This window comes from Melampsora larici-populina (assembly GCF_000204055.1).
Source record: "Melampsora larici-populina 98AG31 unplaced genomic scaffold MELLAscaffold_62, whole genome shotgun sequence".
In the NCBI taxonomy this organism is placed as follows: Eukaryota; Fungi; Basidiomycota; class Pucciniomycetes; order Pucciniales; family Melampsoraceae; genus Melampsora; species Melampsora laricis-populina.
This window is the reverse complement of record NW_006768826.1, coordinates 372,957-392,065: the sequence shown is the minus strand read 5'-3', so window position 1 is coordinate 392,065 and position 19,109 is coordinate 372,957. Positions and strand designations below refer to the sequence as shown.

At 40.1% G+C, this 19,109-nt stretch overlaps 2 protein-coding genes across 2 annotated transcripts in view; both read right to left on the bottom strand.

Moving 5' to 3' along the window:
• Window positions 1-3,371: 3,371 nt before the first annotated feature.
• MELLADRAFT_112187 (uncharacterized protein) lies at window positions 3,372-5,880 on the bottom strand (the record flags this gene model as incomplete). Its single annotated transcript, XM_007416594.1, has 2 exons — window positions 3,372-3,709; window positions 5,478-5,880. 2 exons carry the CDS (start codon window positions 5,878-5,880, stop codon window positions 3,372-3,374), a joined length of 741 nt encoding a protein of 246 aa, XP_007416656.1.
• Window positions 5,881-7,420: 1,540 nt separating this feature from the next.
• Window positions 7,421-19,109, bottom strand: part of MELLADRAFT_118155 (uncharacterized protein) — a gene marked incomplete at both ends in the record, with an annotated part of 12,128 nt that continues 439 nt past the window's right edge. Inside the window, 28 exons of the mRNA XM_007416593.1 lie at window positions 7,421-7,942; window positions 8,020-8,242; window positions 8,313-8,402; window positions 8,489-9,479; window positions 9,550-10,012; window positions 10,093-10,290; window positions 10,371-10,651; window positions 10,728-10,950; window positions 11,019-11,207; window positions 11,275-11,390; window positions 11,464-11,580; window positions 11,644-11,836; window positions 11,916-12,005; window positions 12,098-12,502; window positions 12,563-12,875; window positions 12,941-13,199; window positions 13,268-13,430; window positions 13,514-13,813; window positions 13,882-13,932; window positions 14,007-14,058; window positions 14,637-14,833; window positions 14,923-15,105; window positions 15,183-15,394; window positions 15,486-15,783; window positions 15,826-17,231; window positions 17,351-17,628; window positions 17,686-17,891; window positions 17,970-18,566. Of these exons, the coding sequence (XP_007416655.1) occupies window positions 7,919-7,942; window positions 8,020-8,242; window positions 8,313-8,402; window positions 8,489-9,479; window positions 9,550-10,012; window positions 10,093-10,290; window positions 10,371-10,651; window positions 10,728-10,950; window positions 11,019-11,207; window positions 11,275-11,390; window positions 11,464-11,580; window positions 11,644-11,836; window positions 11,916-12,005; window positions 12,098-12,502; window positions 12,563-12,875; window positions 12,941-13,199; window positions 13,268-13,430; window positions 13,514-13,813; window positions 13,882-13,932; window positions 14,007-14,058; window positions 14,637-14,833; window positions 14,923-15,105; window positions 15,183-15,394; window positions 15,486-15,783; window positions 15,826-17,231; window positions 17,351-17,628; window positions 17,686-17,891; window positions 17,970-18,566 (8,118 nt within the window). The remainder of the gene's footprint in view (window positions 7,943-8,019; window positions 8,243-8,312; window positions 8,403-8,488; window positions 9,480-9,549; window positions 10,013-10,092; window positions 10,291-10,370; window positions 10,652-10,727; window positions 10,951-11,018; window positions 11,208-11,274; window positions 11,391-11,463; window positions 11,581-11,643; window positions 11,837-11,915; window positions 12,006-12,097; window positions 12,503-12,562; window positions 12,876-12,940; window positions 13,200-13,267; window positions 13,431-13,513; window positions 13,814-13,881; window positions 13,933-14,006; window positions 14,059-14,636; window positions 14,834-14,922; window positions 15,106-15,182; window positions 15,395-15,485; window positions 15,784-15,825; window positions 17,232-17,350; window positions 17,629-17,685; window positions 17,892-17,969; window positions 18,567-19,109) is intronic.

Here is a 19,109-nt window from a genome sequence, read left to right as displayed (position 1 = left end):
AGTATATAGCTACAGTGCCTGATAGCCTTGGGCTCAGGAGTCACTTTGGTGAGGGAATTGGTTAAGTTTGAGGGACTTTAAGCAAATAAACAAAACTTCCTGGTAAAGCTGGGCTCTGTCATACACACCTTCTGGAACTGATCACACCAAGCCTTTCAGGAAAACAATATGTAGGCATTTTGGGATCTCCAGACTCTTCACACTTTTATTAAGTCCAAGAAGCATGGATATATCAACCTATGGTACATACAACCCAACATTGTGGTATCTTTTTAATACAGCTGTTTGCATAAAAAACGCCGTCGCCCTTTTTTATTTTTTTTATTTTTTCAAAGTTGCACTAAAAATTACCAATGTAGATTCTACGTAAGAGCTGTGGTAGGCTGTACTCAACTTTCTCAAGGGTGCAAAGTTTGCCAAAGATCCTGAAAGATCACAAGTATTGCTGCCTTTGTATCCGAAATGCACAAGCTTTCTCAACCTTTGGTATGGTTGCAACCAAAGCTCAGCATCACAATGGACAACCCGGCACCAATAGGGCATGAAAGTATTTTGAGCTTCATTCTGAAGCACTTCTAACCCCTCTGGCTAGACTCCGCATCCCGCCTCAAGACAACAACGTCCAACCGGCGTGCTCACATTACCCCACTGTGAGTAATCCAAATCGGAGAGGGTAGAAGGTGTGTCTGTGATCGGAGAGGGGTGAAGACGAGTCAAAAGGTGGGACAAGATCAAAAAAGGGGATCTGCACATATGCCATACAACCTTTAAAGTTCAGCACATCATGATCAACTACAGCTGCTCTTGATGTAGAACTATGTTGGTAATTTTTAGTGCAACTTAAAAAAAATGAAAAATAAAAAAGGGTGACGGCATTTTTTATGCAAACAGCTGTAATCACATTTTGTAGTTTATTTTAGTTGGTGATATGATCATCTATTACGTTTATACATATATACCTGTGTCCAGATTTTGAAGTTAGACTGGTGCTGCTGTGAAAGTGGCCAAATAATAAAAGGAACAAAAGTCGGGGATTTGAAAGCCATTGAGATATATAGACTGTGCATTAGAATCAAAGTACACATCATCACTTGAGCTTCATCAGGATTGAGGCCGTAAGTAAACTCCACCAAACTAATGAGGTGTGTGAGGAGCTATGTAGAGGCCAGGGTGAGGGAGCATGAGATCTGTGAGTGATGTGAATGTTTCAAACTCTTGTTATCACGTGTGTGGAGTTGACAGGTTGTAGACTTAAAATTTGAATACAGCATGTGTATGTAGAGGTATGGCATGTAGTAAAAGCCGTACATTACAGTTCACTTCATCTCACTCAACTTGAACTTCTCAACTTCTCAACTTCAAACGACAAGATAATACAATATTAGGAACTTGATCTGACTTCTTTAGTTGTCAGTCCATCATCTGAATTCATTCTCCAATTTCATCCATGAATGTCCTGACCCTTTTGTCCAATGTCTATTTGAGCTTATCTTCAAGTAGATGCCTTGATAAGATTGATTCTCACAGCTTGAGAGAAATGTTAGAACAATTAGGAAAGGTACTATTGCATAAAGTAATAGAACATACCTTGAGAGAAATGTTAGAACAATTAGGAAAGGTGAAGAAAGAACCAATCCTATCTAACAAAACGAAATACAATATATACTATAACTATGCTAATAGATTATAAGGATATTGAATGAGAGAAATAGTATTAGCATACAACTATGATGTCATACACAATAACACATTAGTGACATTCATAACACCCCCCCGTGCTAATAACATATCTAAAACACATTCAAAGCCAACCTATGCCTTATTAGTAAAACCTTAGATAAACCTTTAGTAAACATATCCGCTAACATCTTTGAAGAAGATACATGAAATAACTTCACTATTCCATCCTCAACACACTGCCTAACAAAATGAAACCTCGTATGAATGTGCTTTGTTCGTGAATGGTGTGACGGATTTTGAGCCAGGGCTTCAGCGCCTTCATTATCCACACATAATTTAAAATATTTTTCCTTCGTGATATTTAATTCATTTAATAATGAGACTAACCACCTTGCTTCTCTACACGAATCACTCATGGCCATATACTCAGATTCTGTACTAGATAATGAAGTTGTACGTTGTTTTCTTGATCTCCACGAAATTGGCCCATTTCCTAGCATAAAAACATACCCTGTTGTTGATCTCCTTTCATGTCTATCTTCTGCCCAATCCGCATCTGAATACGCCGTTGGAATCAGATCACTACCTCCTGTTTTCGATTTCGACTCTTTTGTTTTCACCAAATAACCTAAAACTCTCATCGCAGCATTCCAATGAACTATTGCCGGTTTCTTCAGGAATTGCGATAACCTATTCACCACAAAAGCTACATCCGGACGCGTACACTGTGCCACCCACAAAAGACCTCCTATCAAACTCGAATATGGATGTTCTGTCATCATATCTTCTTCGCTTGAAGGAATCAAAGTTTCGAAGTTATCGTCGTTAGGTGAATCATAAACTCTACTTTTATTCTTCATGAACTGCTTCTCTAGATTTGAGATGTAGTGAGTTTGATCCATTGTGATTTTATGATCAACTACTTTTGAAATGTTGAAAGATAAGAAATGCAATAGAGGCTTGTCGGAAGAAACTTCAAAACGTTTGCTGATTAAACTGCGAAATTCTTTGATTTCTTCATCCGTTCCAGTTGCTGCCATATCATCGACATGAGTTACTAATAAAGATTTGATGTTATCATTTTTGTCTTTCTTGTAATATAAAGAAGGATCATGTTGAGATCTGATGTAACCAATAGAAAGAAGAAATTCATGTAATTTAACATTCCATTGACGTGGAGACTGTTTTAAACCATATAATGAACGAAGTATTTTGTATACCCAATCCGGATGATCCTTGTCTTCAAATCCTTCAGCTTGTTCCATGTAAATTTCTTCATCTAAATCTCCATTTAAAAATGCAGTCTTGATATCCACAGCGACGCCTTTCCAACCTTTTTGAGCCATAAGACTTAAAAATAATCTTACTGATTCTTGTCGGCTAGTCGGTGAAAACACTTCTGAGAAATCTACACCTGTTATTTGAGAAAAACCTAATGCTACTAGACGAGCTTTGAGTTTATCTATTGACATATCCACGTTTCTTTTAGTTTTAAAGATCCATTTACATCTAATAATCTTTCTTCTAGCAGGGCGAGGGACTAATTTCCAAGTCTCTTTACCAACCAGCGACTTCATTTCAGCCTCAGCAGCCAACTTCCAAAGATCCCAGTTGACCGACTTCTTAGCTTTCTTGTAAGTTGCCGGATCCTTCACTGATTCAATGAAGGCCGCTCTTCCAAATTCACCGTATCAAACAGGTTGACGTCTTGCTCTTATAGGACGAGATGGAATTGTTGTTGTAGGAAGTTCTTCTTCTGATACTTGAATGTTCTTATCAGTCAAAGTAATTTCTTCACTATCTAGTGTTGGCCAAGGAAGAATGTTAATATCTTTTGGCATGGGAGAATTCTCTGATTGGAGTCTAGGGAAGACTTTGTCGAGGAACACTAAAGAAGTAGCTTTTAAAGCACACTTCTTTTCTGTATCCCAAACTATAGCTCCTTCGTTATTGATTAAATACGAAAGAAAAATAGCTGATCGTGCTCGTGGTTTGAGCGTCGAATTTGGTTTTATGACATGAAACCATACTTGACATCCAAACGAGTGGAAAGTATGTTCTTGACGTTCATGAATACCCAGTAATGAAATTGGTGTTTGAAATTTGTCGTTCGTTCTTGTCGGCATGTTGTTCAAAGTCTCTGTCGCATATAATAAAGCATCTCCCCAAAATCTTTCTGGTAAGTTAGATTCAATTAAACAACATCTTATTTTCTCTTTTATTGTTCTGTTAAATCTTTCAGACACACCATTTAATTGAGGCGAATCCGGAGGTCCAGTTGTTTGAAGAATACCTTTCTCAGCACAAAATGTAGCAAAGTCTGAATTTATATACTCTGTTCCATTTTCTGTTCTTAATTCTGAAATGATTCCTTCAACTTTAGTACTCATCTCATTATAAAACAGTTTGAACTTTGAAAGGACTTCATCTTTTGTTCTCATCAAATAAATTTTAGTGTATTTCGTAAAGTCATCAATAAATGTTACAAAATATTTAAAACCTTGACGAGATACAATTGAATAAGATGATACATCTGAATGAATTACTGCTAATGGACTTTTTGATCTCCAACCTGCCCGACTCGACATATTTCTACGTCTCATCTTCCCCTGAATACAGATGTTACAAGTTTGTAACTTCTTAAGTTCAGCTTCATCAACATTCAGTTTCAACAATGACAATTTTCTTTTTAAAGCAGCGTATCCTGGATGATTAAATCGTCGATGCCAGAGATCAACATCAGAGACAGAAGCTTTTGAAGATTTGTCGAAGGATTCTACTTTACTTACCTCATGATTAAGGTAGTATAAGTTTCCTTTGCGTTCTCCTCTAGCTACTACATCCCCTGAAACCTTGCATTTCTTAACAAAAGATACTCCAGTTCGATTGAAAACAGATGTCTTTATCAGCAAGTTTAGAAACTGATAAGAGGGGTTCTGATAACGATGGAACGTAAAGAGACTTGATGTTGTCGAAGTTATGAAAAGGTAAAGCCATCATTCCTTTAGAAGTAGCTTTCACGATAGATCCATTTGCCAGACTGATCGTAGTATCGTCAGGTTTCTTGTTGATAAGAATTTTGGAAACAGGAGTCATGATTTGTGAAGTACCCGAATCCACTAGCCAGCTGTTCGTCTTTCCAGAAGTCGCTTTCACAGTTGCTGCTGCTGAAATCTCGGAATTGATATGGATTGATTTATCAGAATCCAAATCGATGAGAGAAGCTGATGCTGCTTTAGAAGCTGCTGATTTCGCCGCTTTCGCACGTTTGATTGCACTCTTGGTAGGCGGCTTTGGACGTTCAGACTCAGCTTTTTCGGCTTTCAGTACTTTATACTTATAGATCAGAGATTTCAAAATGCGACAGTCGTCGATTAGATGGTTCGATTTACCACAATGTGACCAAATCTTCTCTTTGAAACTCGAATTCTTAGCAGCTGAAACAATCTCGATCGTTTCTGATGACATCGATCTTTGAGTTGCCTCTTCACGTAATACCTTCAAGATTGTAGTTGAAGTGACTGTATCACGTTGTAGAACTTATAACCCAACAAGGGTTATACAGAGCTGGAAGAGGATAATCTACTAATAAAATGACTAGTAGAAGTTGTCTAAGGACTGCTCTTCTAAAACAACACAAACGCCTTGAACCTTTGATAATGAGTACTGATAAGGCACCAGAGAAATATAACTTCACACGTAATTACCCATTTTCGCTGTCACGAGCTTCTTTAACCAGAACATGATAGAGCCGGATGACGCATCCTGATGCGCTTCGCGCAAAGCGTTCCATTGACTCTTTGGATCGTCTTGGTGAGGAGATAAAAACTCGTAGTTCGCTTGATCAACATATCGAAGTAATAGAGCAGATACTTTGCATCTATCGTGTTCTTCAGTAGACGGAAGAGGATCTGGCTGAACATCTCGTAAAACGTATCCATATGCGGATCCTCGAATGATGGTACCCATCACGAATTGCCAATGATGATAGTTTGAATTCTCACCAGGCGCTTCGAGTGGTTTAACACCAGTTGCCTCCAATCGTTCGTGATTGTAAGTGAGACCAGTTGATGGTTTAATTTCAGTTCGAGATGAATCAGTTCGTGGCATTTTTGAACGAGTTATGTTTGGCGAAATAGATGACGATGATGGTAGACTAGTTCTATGACTATCTCCAGCAGTGGCCGAAGGTACAGACATATTGATTGTTTGTCGATTGGAAGTTTAATAACAAAAAAAGAAAGTTTGAAGTGGTAAACTAGATCTCCGAATATACTTATTCGAAGAGTATCGTTTGAGTTTTCGGAGAATATTGTTGATTCGAACTGAGTTTATCGTCTGGCAGTACAGACGGACCTTTCCTGAGGTTTTCTAGATGGTTTTTGAAAATCGATCGTTTTCAAAACCGTTCTTCGAGCTATGATTTTCTTATATGGAAATGTGAGATGGGCTCATAACCTGATAAGATTGATTTTCACAGCTTGAGAGAAATGTTAGAACAATTAGGAAAGGTACTATTGCATAAAGTAATAGAACATACCTTGAGAGAAATGTTAGAACAATTAGGAAAGGTGAAGAAAGAACCAATCCTATCTAACAAAACAAAATACAATATATACTATAACTATGCTAATAGATTATAAGGATATTGAATGAGAGAAATAGTATTAGCATACAACTATGATGTCATACACAATAACACATTAGTGACATTCATAACAGGTACTTTCTGGTGTTCTTTGATTTCATAACCAAGATCATGAAGTTTTACTTGAAGTCACACTTTGGGGCATATGCTTACCGGGGATCCTCCGATACGGGAACACAACGTCTTGGAATTTGTGTACTTTATCTTCTCCAACTTCATCAACGGGCACATCACTTTTCAAATATCTATCATCTGGGGCATGAATGTACTCCGTCACCATTGGCTAGACGTGTGATACAGTATTCTTGTGGTTCCCAGTTGTCAAATTTGTTTTTTGGCACATGCAACATACCGTGTTCTGCCCGACAAAAATAACCTTACGCCTGCTACAGGACCCTGGATAGTTCCTTCAGATCTCCCTTGGAGAGATCCCTTCTCCGTGCAAGTTCAAGGGGAAGGGAGGGCCGATGGAGTTGAAAGGGAATTTGATGTCTGCTCGTTTACAAAGTCCTTTGCCGCACGTTTAGATTTGTTAGATTTGAATTTACAAAGTAGAAATAGGAACCCAAATCATTCCTTGTACCCCAGAATGGAATAAGGCCGCACAGACTCAGTGCAGTAATTAGATTTGACTCCAGCTGAGAAATGTTGAGTGTCCATCCCTTACAAGTCTCTCAAAAGCTCTCATGAAAAAAATTCCATCCGGGGAGCTCATCTTGAGGTCTAACACGGTCAGTCGAGATCTGCGCAGTAGCAAGTGGCCATCAATGATTTAGGTGATCAATTTGATTCCATATTACAAGGAAAGATTTGAGTCAGTCAGAGTGGGGGCACCAGACTGAGGGTTTTTAGAGAATTTTTGTGGTTTTGGAAAAGGATACAAAATGACCACAAAATGTCAACACTTTCCTTCATTTGCTATGTCAGGTAAATCCTTTAGACCAAAATCTTTCAAACTTATCTTGATACCTACTGATATCCAACACCCATGTGTTCAGATTGATTGAATGATCACCACGACCTTCATGTCTTTGTGAATATATGTGGTTTCAGATCATAAATTCTCAATTCAAATGCAATCACACAAACTTTCAAAATTCAAAAAAACTATTCATGCAATCCTGAATCTAAATGAAACTAAACTAAAATAAGGTGATCAAAACAACACATTTACAATTCAAAAGTAAAAAAAAAGTTTTCCATACTACTACTTAAAAAAAGAACTTGAAAGAACGATATACATCCAGTAAAAAAAACCCACACATTAAAAAACAAAAAAAGACAAAAAAACCCCATCACATTCATTTGTTTTCTTTCTTTCACTTCTCTCAAAAACTATAACCAATCAATTCCCATACAAATTTGTTTAGAAAAAATTGATTTTAAAAAAATTAAGTCAACCAAGAAGTAAAAGAACACACACACACTTTGCAAACTTCAAGATACTTTTTTCGAAGAAAAGATAAATAAATAAATATCTTGTCATCATCATCATCATCTTTCTAATACTTTTAATCTATTCTTCTACTTCAAAGAAATCACTGTTGTTGCTTTTTTACTACTTATCATCATATAATACTTTCTTTTTTTTCAAACTGCTAAAGTCTCATTGATCTATATAAGCCAAATCAAATATCAATATTCAATCTAAATCAACCCAAAAAACTCAATCAGACAAAAAAATTACTTACCAATTGTACACACAGCCTTGCCACTCTGTGATCATACTCTTTACCTCCAGTAGCACTTCCATGTCCAAGCACACTACCTGCTTCATCGCTCTCATAAAAGCAATTATGGATCAAGATCCCAGAGAATCCTAACTGTGATAAGATTGAGAGTAAATCAGATGCATCAATCATTCCTTCAGTTAACCGTGCAAGGAACGGTGATCCCACTGCTCGAGGATGATGACTAAGAACCAAAAGAATCAATATCATTTCGTCAATATTCTATATAAACCAATCCTGATTGATATACTCACGGGAACATCACGGTCTGACAAGCATTCAATAACGTCGTATTCTCCGAAGTTCTCATAATCTCTTGAATTCGTCCTGATAATTCACTTTGCCTATGATGAACCAAACAAAACCATTCAGTTAATCTCTCAGAAATGTGATTCAAAAGGTCTCAAACTCGAAAAGAAATAAGACTTACACCAACAACATGATATGAGGTATTGAATCTCGATGCACAAGTTCAGCCAACATTCCATACAGAAATACCAATTCTGATTCATCATCTGCTGTCAAGATCAAACTAGTCATCAAGGAGACTACCAACAAGGCTGTCTCATGATCTGACAAGGCTAATTGATCGACGATGAACCCATATGAGATTGATAAGGATGTCGAATCAAATCCTTTTCGATCCACTCCTGCCAAATCAAACAATCGAGCTAATCTTCCCGTTCGTGCAGCGATAGGCAAGAGGGTAGTAAAGTAAGGTAAAGATTCAGAGTTGATACAATATGATCCATCTTCATCAGGTGATGGCGATCCTTTTCGATCCGCTTCGTGTTCTTTCGTAGTTTGAATCAACAACATCTCCAAAAAGTCCTCTGCATCCTGTGCAATCTGTGCATGTCTCAGACCTTTGATCAATGCACTGGAGAGTGCAAACCCAAAATAGGCCGCGCCCTCATTTGCATTGCCTCCCTCTCCGTTGTCGAATCGTAGACCACAGCATTCATCGATCTGCATCAAGACTTCAACCGTACCTTCATCACGAGAATCGAGGAGGTAGTGTGAGAGATGATGTTTACCAAGGGTCTCGGATTTACAAAGCTCGTGTACAGCAGATCGGGTCAACTTCAGAGCTGAAGCATAAATTGCTGGATCCTCGATTTGTAAAAGTCCTACACCTGTCCAGAAACATGCAGCTCGATAAGGTGAATTTGATCCGACCCCCGCCAGGACTTTTGCACTACACGAGATGATCGAAGTTGCCAGTGATCGATCGACCCCATTGGATTGTCCAAGTGCTGGTTTGAGGGCTGATAAGACTTGAAATAAGAGATCATCGTCAACCTCTTCGGTCAATAAGAATCCTAGGACGACAAAGGCCCGAGGTTGAAGCGCAGGGTTTGCCTGGAAACAGGTCGACGTAACCAGACTTGCCCATCGTGATCGCCATCGATTAGCCGTGTCTGTAGAACCAGATGATCTTAGCCTCAGTTGTAATGCGTACACGATAAACAGTGGAAGAGAGAGGCTTACCTAGTGTAGGCGAAGCAACTCTAACCACCTCAATCAAAAGCTGAACTATTGATTCTAATGAGATTGATGAGATTGGCTCATTTCGTCCGTTGAAATCATCCTGATCATTTACTCTCACTTCATTTGGATTCAGTCCAAAGAGAGCTTGAGTTGGACTTTGACCGAGTCTTTGTAAAATCGCAAACAAGGCATTTCCTTCCGTATTTGTCGCCTGTTGTTGCGATAACGAACACAGGCACGAGATTGTGTTGACGACAATCGAGTAAATTGAAGAGCGATGGCTTGCTGAACCCGTGCCCACCAACATCGTTACAATATGTAACATGTCCGGTAAGTAGAGCTGGGATTGAAGATGAGCAGTAAACGAAATGCTCATTTCCATTCTGATCAGAGCAGTGATCTCGGGCCATTCAGGGCTATCAGCAATCATAGCAACTGGCTGACTAGTAGTACGGGCGATAGCCTATACGGGTCAACAGAAAACACAATGCGTTCAATTGTCTCCTCCTTTTTGCTTTAGATGTCTAATGAAGGGTCACATACCCGTCGTAGTCGATGCAAAAGCTTTCCCTGGAAATTAATCGAATTCACCGATACCGCAATCTCACATACCTCCGTAAATCGTGGAGAATTAGGCCCAAAGTTGATAGCCGAGACGGCGAGCTCTTCAATGACTAGAGGAAGAATAGTCTCCTGTCTAGCAAGTGAAGGCCAAATACGCGCATGAAGCATGCTCTGCATCTGTTTTGATATTCAAACCCACCAACTTGATCAATAACTCGAAGATGATGGTGTACTCAAGGATGCAAAGGATGACTTACCTCAACCTGATTCAACGTCAACTCGATCAACCTTCTCAACGCACTCTTCACTTGATTCCTCACACCTTCATACTCTTCTCGCGGACAAACTAAACAACTCGCAAGGTTCTGTAACCACGGCTTGAAAGCGTGGATATAGATCACCAACTCGCTCGGGCTAGCAGTCGAAACCGTATCAAAGTATTCATCCACAAATGAGAGCGTCACTGATGGCATCGCTCGTGCAAGTCGATCACTAATATCTCCCACAAACATCACTCCTACTCTAGGAACGTATCCACCTTTTAAACCAAAGAAAAACCTTTTCAGATCCATTGTCCCTCGCTTACATGGTACGAAGCATCGTTATGGACTAACCTGGAACGGGTACAATGTCATCTATCCGATCAATATGCATAGCTCGTGCCAAGCCCTGTAAAAAGCTCAACGCTGACATCCTAATCGAAGGATCCGAGCTACAGAGATTGAAGATCGCTCCATTCAATAAAGATCCATAGATGATCGATGGTTTCAGATACTTTTGTCGAAACTCGAAATCCGGTGGACCTGCGAAAAGCTCAGCTTGAGCAGCGCTCAGAGTCTTTGCAACGAACCAGGTATAGCTGTCAATGTTCTGCAAGTGCCTGTTCTTAAAACATGACCACTGACCTCAATGATTCGATCCGTGTTCACGCTCACAAACTTCAGAACCCCGCTACAACCATATTGCTTGATGATGAAACCAGGATCAGAATGGACATTCGACGGCGGTAAGCGTTGCATCTCCTCAATGTCTTTCAGTCGGATGACATCGTTCAATGTACATTTCGAGTCGGACAACAAGTCAAGCCGCTTAGCCTAGTCATACAGATCAGCCGTCAGCATGATTCTAACATCCGCAAAGCTCGAATAATTAGATGCTTACTGATCTGATCAAAAGGCTCTTGGGCCCAATATGAAACACGACTGGGATTTGCATTTGGAACTGTTGAAGATGAGTGACATGACTAATGACGATCCTCTTGTCATGAAACATATTCCCTTTAGAGAAAAACATGAGTGCTAATTCGATAGGAGATTTTGAACGCAGACAAATATGCAAAAGAAAGCTTACATGAATTATTGGGTAAAACTTGCTCATAGTTAGGTAAGCAGGATGCTAATTCATCTAACGTGTTAACAGCCTTCACTGCATTAGTCCATCTTCGGTCGGTCCTCTCGGCTGCGTGTTCTGTCATTCCATGAGTATGAAGAATGTCTCCGTGTGAAAAAAGCTAATGAAGTTTAATCTTACCGCTCAATTTTTTCAAGTATCTCCTAAAGGTTGCATTTGAATTGAAAACCCAGATATTGGCCACATACATCGAAGATTGAGCAGGTGCAAGATCGAGTAATTGTCTAAACCAAGGAATCGAGATTTCATTCATAAACGAAAACCCAGTACAATCCAAAAATATTGAAAACGGTCCATCGACGTTCTCCAAGCACTATGACACAATTTCAAAAACATCAATTTAATCCTTTTCCTTCATTTAAACACACTTAACCAGGTGAGGCTCGAATTACGTTTAGGATGTAAAGATAGAACGATTCCAAATCGCATATCTCAGCTTTGATCTTACATGCCAACAACACGAACGTCGGGGAGGCTTGATTCTAAATGCATAAGTCATCCACCAAGAAAAAAAATTAACTTGTGCTGCAATTTGATATGATCATGAACAAATGAGAAAGAGAAATTGATGTACCCTACTCCTAGGAGCTTCAAAGAATGAGCCTTGCCACATTCTCACATCTGGAGCCTTCAATAACTCAAACTTGGCCAAATACGCATAATAATCAGACCCGTTCACTTGATTCTCATTAAGTGGTAAATCTGGATCGTTCGATCCAGGTGGTCCGATCTCATTCATCACTTTTTGTAATTCCGTCCAAATCTCTTGTCCCATTCCAGGTGAAAGTTTCTCACTACCATCATGCCAATGTTTGAAGAGTGTAGGTTGTGATGCTTTCAATTCAACTCCGATTTTATCCATATGATCATAAAGGAAGCGATGTAAGACGTATCGTGATGCTTCATCCAATGATGCCAGACCTTCTTCAGATGTCATCATCTCTGGGTTATCATCCGTTACCAAGCTCTCATCAACAGACTAACAATCGTCGAAAAACCAATCAGCCTAGGCCCAAAGAAAACAAAGAACTTCTCTCACCGATATATCCTTCAAGAACCTAGTCATGGGATAAATATTTTTAGCCATGAACGGGTTCAATGCCTTCATGGCTGGCTCTCGTGCACCAAACCGGATATTGTTGGCTAGAGCTTGCAAGACCCTGGTAATCATCACCAGTGATCTCCTGATCTCACGTGTATCGTTTGGTAGATCGAGATCGATAACTTCAGGTGAGACGATAGCCGGATTGATAAATCTCAAGAAAATGAATCCTCCGATTGACGTAAAGACACTCTCCGGATACCGTTCTTGAACTGTTGTAGCGATATGATGACAAATCTCTCGAATCGCACTGATTGAAACAAATCAACCTCTGAACCAGAACCTCTCCTGAGAAGATAAAATAATTTCTATTACCTGGGTAACTTTTTCCACGAGACTGCAATCACATTCAAAAATGCTTCGGTGACTTGTTCCAAGTTTCTCGAAGCTTCATCATCATCAGCACTAGCGCGATGTGGATCAAAATCCATTGAAAACTCCGATGGTTTGTTCGATAGTCCAAGCAAAAGATTAGCCAGCGTGTTCCTCAGATAATCATAACCTTTAGCTCTAGCAAAGACAGTCAAGAGTCGAGTAGTGAATGAGTTTCCTCTGAAGACAGTTGATTCATGTTCTATTGGTCAAAGGAAGGAACATTAACACAAGACTCCTGGACTGATATTGAGAAACAATCAAGCGCACCAGTCTCTGAGACTTCTTTTTCAATCACCGCCTTCAAAAATTTGATCACTCCTTTCCGACAATCAAAGATGTTCAGGATGATCTCCGTCAATTCTTCAAAGTCAGCTGAACCACAAACCTTACACAAAGCCAATGCCAGCGTAAGATCAGGACGACAAATCATCTATGCAAACAAAAACCCATCATCTCATCGTTATTTCGTGTTCTCCCTTGTAATATGAACTGGAAATGGACGAAAAGACTCACATCTATGATGTTTTCAAGTCCATTTTCTTTGACAGGTCTCACCAACTTTGGCAATTGATGTCCACTCTCTTTGATCACATCCCTCAAAATCTGAATTTGAGCTTGTCGAATCCTCAAGTCTGGATGATGAAACATATTTACAAAATATCGAAAAGCTGGATTCATATTCGAACTCATGAGTTTGATCAAACAGTTCATCGTCTGATCTCTAAAACTAGATAGTTCAACTAATTCTCGTGTAATCGAACTCAATTCTCTCTGTAGGGCAGCTGTGGGTTCTCGTGCATTCGTGTTCGGTGCCTTAGGAATCGCAACACAAAGATGTAAGGATTTTGTTTTCGCTGATAGATACGATTACAGAAACAAACCACGGGACCGCCAAGTGCCAATTTTTCGCGTCGATTACGCGTTGCGATCGCCTAAAGTATCACCAAAACCCACCCACGTTTCTCATCAAAAAATGTCCCCGCGCAACGTGCAGATGATAACTTACTTCAAGCTTAGCAATCTCCGACAACATATGAGTAAGGTAATCAAAATGTCGACTGAACAATCGAGTATATACAGTGTTCTTTGATGGTGCTGGGAGGAGTGATAGTTGATCGTTATTGTTCTTCATGAACCGGTGTCTAGGTTGTAGTTTCAATCCATCATAAAATGCTCCGAGTGCTTTTAGACATGCCATATTTAAGTCACGATTAGCTCGATGTCGACTTGCTTCTTCTGCTGACACGCAAGACACCTGGATGTGTTACGCAACCCAATAATCAGAAAACACAGAACGATGGAAGTGAGTGAGTCCTTTCATTGAAGACTTAAAACAAAGACTGAAGTACATACCAAGGTGACAGAAGAAGACCAAGCTAAGAAGTAATCAATCATCAAATTCTTCACCATCGTATCTTTAACAACCAACCCTTTTTGATGGTTCACCATCATCTCACTCAGTTGAGCCATTTTATATTTAATCCGACTTGAAAACCCTTGATTGCTCTCAACTGAACCCGTGGTAAGATTACTTAATCGATTCGTGTATCGAGCAAAATCAATAAGCAACTCATTAACTCTCTCAATTGCACCCTCGTTCAAAGGTTCGTTCAGCCGCTCAATAAATAAGCGTAACATTGAGATCGCTTGTTCGATAAAATGCGTGAACGGGCTCTGGGGTTTGGGGCGATCGTGTTCGAAGAAGTGTGCGACGATAGATTTCAGATGTTTGAGTAAGATTGGAAACAGTGACACGCTCAGTTCGGTCCCTAAAGCATCTTTGACTCCTTCTCGCATTCTCAAGTCGTCAGCCACTAGAAGATCCACCATTTCCTATCAATCGTCGTATTTGTTACCATCACATCACATCTCAGCCTCTGTTGTCATCTTTGAAGAAAGGCGTGCAGGAACTTGTATCTGACCTGTAAATATCTATCCACATTCCTTGCTCGATCAGGTGTAGCATAAAACCTTTCCGGTAGCAAATCGGGTGGAATGTGTTGGGCTAAAGATGAATTTGAAGAGTGAGTCTTGACTTTTGCGGGCTCATAACTGGCAGTCGAAGTCAACAATCCTGATATACTGATCCAAGCATACGTATTTTCCTATGGAGTCCCGAAAATATCACGCATTAATTCGGTCTATGAGGAGGAGATATAGAAGAAATGGAAACAAGACTGACTTGAACACCTTCACCAGAAAGACCACCAGAGACCGTCACAGGATCTTGGATGGGTAAATCTCCAGAATGATCATCAAATGGTCGATGACCAACTAAACCAGACAAGATTTTCCATCTTCTCAATGCTTCATCCCAAAGAGGATGTACCAGAGGCGAATTCGATGACATTGTCTTCATTACCAATCTAGCTCGCTTAGCTTGTGCAACTCTTCCTGTGTTTTGGAAGTAGATCACACAGAGACATTTGTTAGGTTTTTGTGGTTTGTGAGGTGGGTGAAGGGCAAAAAGTCGGAGCAATCTTACCTCCAAGACCCTTCCCATCATCTGGAAGACCTTGAACAGTCGCAGACAATTGTGTACTAGTCATGGTCGAATCCAATCCGCACACTTTCAAGAGGGTTGGATACCTTTCCAATAAGCTGATCATATCCCTACTACATCTCAGCAAGAGCGCGAGATTGTATTGGTCAACCGTACAGAGGCCGAGGGGAATAGCTAGTCTTAACAAGTGACCAAAGACGATGTAATCAACCGCGTTTGCTCCTGCCGAAAGATACGATTCCTGAGAGCGAGATTGTGATGATCGATAGTCAAGATGAAGCTACGTCATTGAGGGGAGCGGGTATAAAACCAAAGGACTTACACTGTTACCTTTCTCACTATCTTCAACAGCGTCTTTGAAGCGATCCAAATAAACTTTGAAGACATGAAGAACCTCGCGTTCTTCTTCACGATGAGCCCAAGTCTCCAAGAGCCTTTTCAAGATCGATATCCCTACAATCGGTCTTGAATGTTTCAAAGAATGCTTCAAGTCAAGATCTACTGAAATGACATTTTGAGATCCATGCTTTTTGATCGGACTTTCCAGATGACGAGGGCTGGGCTGAATAGGCTGATAGTAAGCTTTGAGAACTTCCATTGTAGATTGCCTGACCGATCTGGGACTTCTTCCATCCAGCAAGAATGTGGTTAGATATATAAACATCTCTAGATCGTTGGGATTTGTGGTGCTTCCACTTGTTAGCCAAGATTGTAACTCAAGTGAAGATCGTCCAGGGGTTGAATGGTCATTTTTTGCGTTCGAGTAGAATGCTAATCGACAATCTTGTGCCCAAAGCTTCAAGATAGCTCTCAGAATATCATTTCGGTGAGGATTTTCGTCCAAGCCGGCTCCTCCGACAGTTTTCGAGGTTGAACGATCGGTGGTGAGATGACTATACTGCTCGCATTCTAAGATTGATGTCATGAATACTCCCCTCAACAAAGGGGCTATCAAAGGATATAATTCTTGCAACTTGACGTTCCAGTTACTCATACAATCTTGGTCATCTTCAGGTTCAGGATCGTTAGACGAGTTGGTCTCGTGAGCAGGTTTGGCGGCTAGTTTTTGACATGCTTGGATGAAAGCGATCTGGAAGGGTGGGAAACTAGTCCGAGATAAACACTTGTCTAATAAGGTTGAGCTCACGTAATGTCGGTCGAGCTTGAACAGGGCTGCCAAGGCTTCTGACATCAGAGATACTTCGACGATTCCGTCTGCATTAGTGAACGGTTTGCTGGGATCTAATAGTCTTGAATTTAAATCTGATACTAAATCTAGAGCAAGTAACCTAAGCCCAGGGCCTTCAGCCGTTGTCTTCGGAGAGAATGTCGCAGCTTTACAAAGATCAACGCAGCAAGCAGTTGCAACATCAGCTAATTTGGTAACCTTGAGATTCTTTCTCAAGCTTTCGATAAAGGCTGCTTTCCTGGCAGTCACTTGTGATCGGTTACGGTCTCCTGCAGCGATCTTAAGTACGATATCGGGACAGACTGCCAGAAGCATAGACATCATGGGCCACGTATAAGCCCTCTTCTTGCCATTTTCAGAAAGACTATGAGCCACATCATAAAGGACATCCGGAGCACCTTCCAATCGACCATTGGAGCGAACGAGGGCGACATATTCGTGGGGATAAGTTTCAATCCAATTCCATATTGAACGCCTTAATGCTAATGCAATGTCAGATTGAGCAGGACGTTGGAGATGAACAAATTGAGCAGAGAGTTCTCGTATGATCGATGAGAGTCTGAATCGATTTAGAGAACAAAATTCGAGTAAACGCGTCTCCGAACGATCTGGAACTCTTCAGGTCCTGACCAATAGGCTATTCGATTCTTAATTTTACCCAAGACGATTGTCCAGTTTGATGCAGAGACGAAAAAGCATATCTTGGCAACTTGTGCTAGGATCTCACTCATCAAGGATGGTACGATCGGTTTCTCCTCAAGATCTCGCGAGGGCTGGTGAAAATTGTGATTAGGTGGACCATTGGGCGATGCAGTATGATTAGTTGAATGGATACTCTGTTTGCGAGTCAGTTCGGTGAGGTGAATGTTTGAACTTCCGATCGGGCCTAATGCTGAGCCAGCGTCTTCAAATCGTTGATGTTCTTTGAGGAAGAAGCTGATGGTAGCTACCAATTGTTATGCTAGATTGTCATCCAATGCGGGCGGATCTGACCAATCGGTTGTAGCAAAGAGATTCGTGGATTTGGAATACGAGGAGGGTGGTGGTGGTGAAGGTGATCTCGAGCGAGATCTTTGGCGTTGAGTTTGTTCACGATGCCAAGCCCAATGATATGACATACAATAACTCAAAATCTTGATCACAAAGAGTTGGGTACGTAAATGATCGACCAAACCAGTTTGTTCATCTGATGTGAATGGCTAAATAAGAAGATCAAGTAAGTGTTTGAAAGACATCAGTAACTGTAAGAAGAGAATATTGAAGATGAGATGACCAACATGAGAAGGAGAATCGAGTTCTTGAAGTAATTTTTGAATCACAAAAGGTAAACGTTGACGACACATTTCGAATAAAGAACTACAAGATTGAAGAATAAGTTCATCTGTCTCTAATGGTGATAGGTGAGGATCAGCTTGATTTGAGAGTTTAGCCATGATCTTGTTAATGAGAGCATCGATCAATTTATCTTCACTAATCGTACTTGGAGAAGGACTACCGATTTGAAATGAGTTTGGACCTATTGAAGGAGGATGTCGATTATGATTTTGTCTTGATTGATGATAAATATTTTGAAATTGATGATGATGAGTAGGTTGAAATGGAATGTTATTGTTCAGATTTCCAGGTGAGTCTCTTCCATAGATTGGATGATCCATGGTAGTGGTAGAATGATTAAAGTGATAAGGTGAGGAAGTACTCGATCGAATAGATTGATCGATGATAGGTGTTGGTGGTAATGGTGCTTGTTGTTGTTGTTGTTGTTGTTGACCACTTCCTGGTAGAATTGATGCTGAGTTAGTTGAAGAACTGGTGATTTGTTTGGATAGTTGATTATTAAATAATGCCGGATGTGATGAAAAGGATGAATAATACATCTTTTAGAACTACAGAATATTCTATGTAAATCAATTCAAATCAATTCAACTTGTACAATCAACTTTGTCCTCGACTTCTTGAATAGTTCTATGTAGTAATAGGTTCTGATACTTCTTATTTTTGGCTTCAGAGACTCGATCTCAACAAGAAATACATATTGGAGGATAATACAAATCAGACTTTGTAAAATTGTAAAGCTCAAGTGCACTGTGCGAGTGACCATTTGAGAATTGAGAATTGCAAAATCAATTCATTTCACTCGCTCTTCTCGCTTCAATTACTATTAGCTAAGTGATCTATTCACACACCAATCGCCTATCAAAGAAACATGCTTTTACATACTTGAATATTTTAAATGAAATGTTGCTTGTCTCTATCATCTTGTCTTCCTTTCATCCGTAAAGTATATTCAAACCCTAGGATTTAATTTCAACCCTTCAAAACCTCCGCATTCAGTAAGCTAAGCAAAAGTTCCACGCTCGCCTCGCAAGGCTTAACTTATTAAGCGAGCGAGGGACTTACGTACTCCAACTTACACCTGA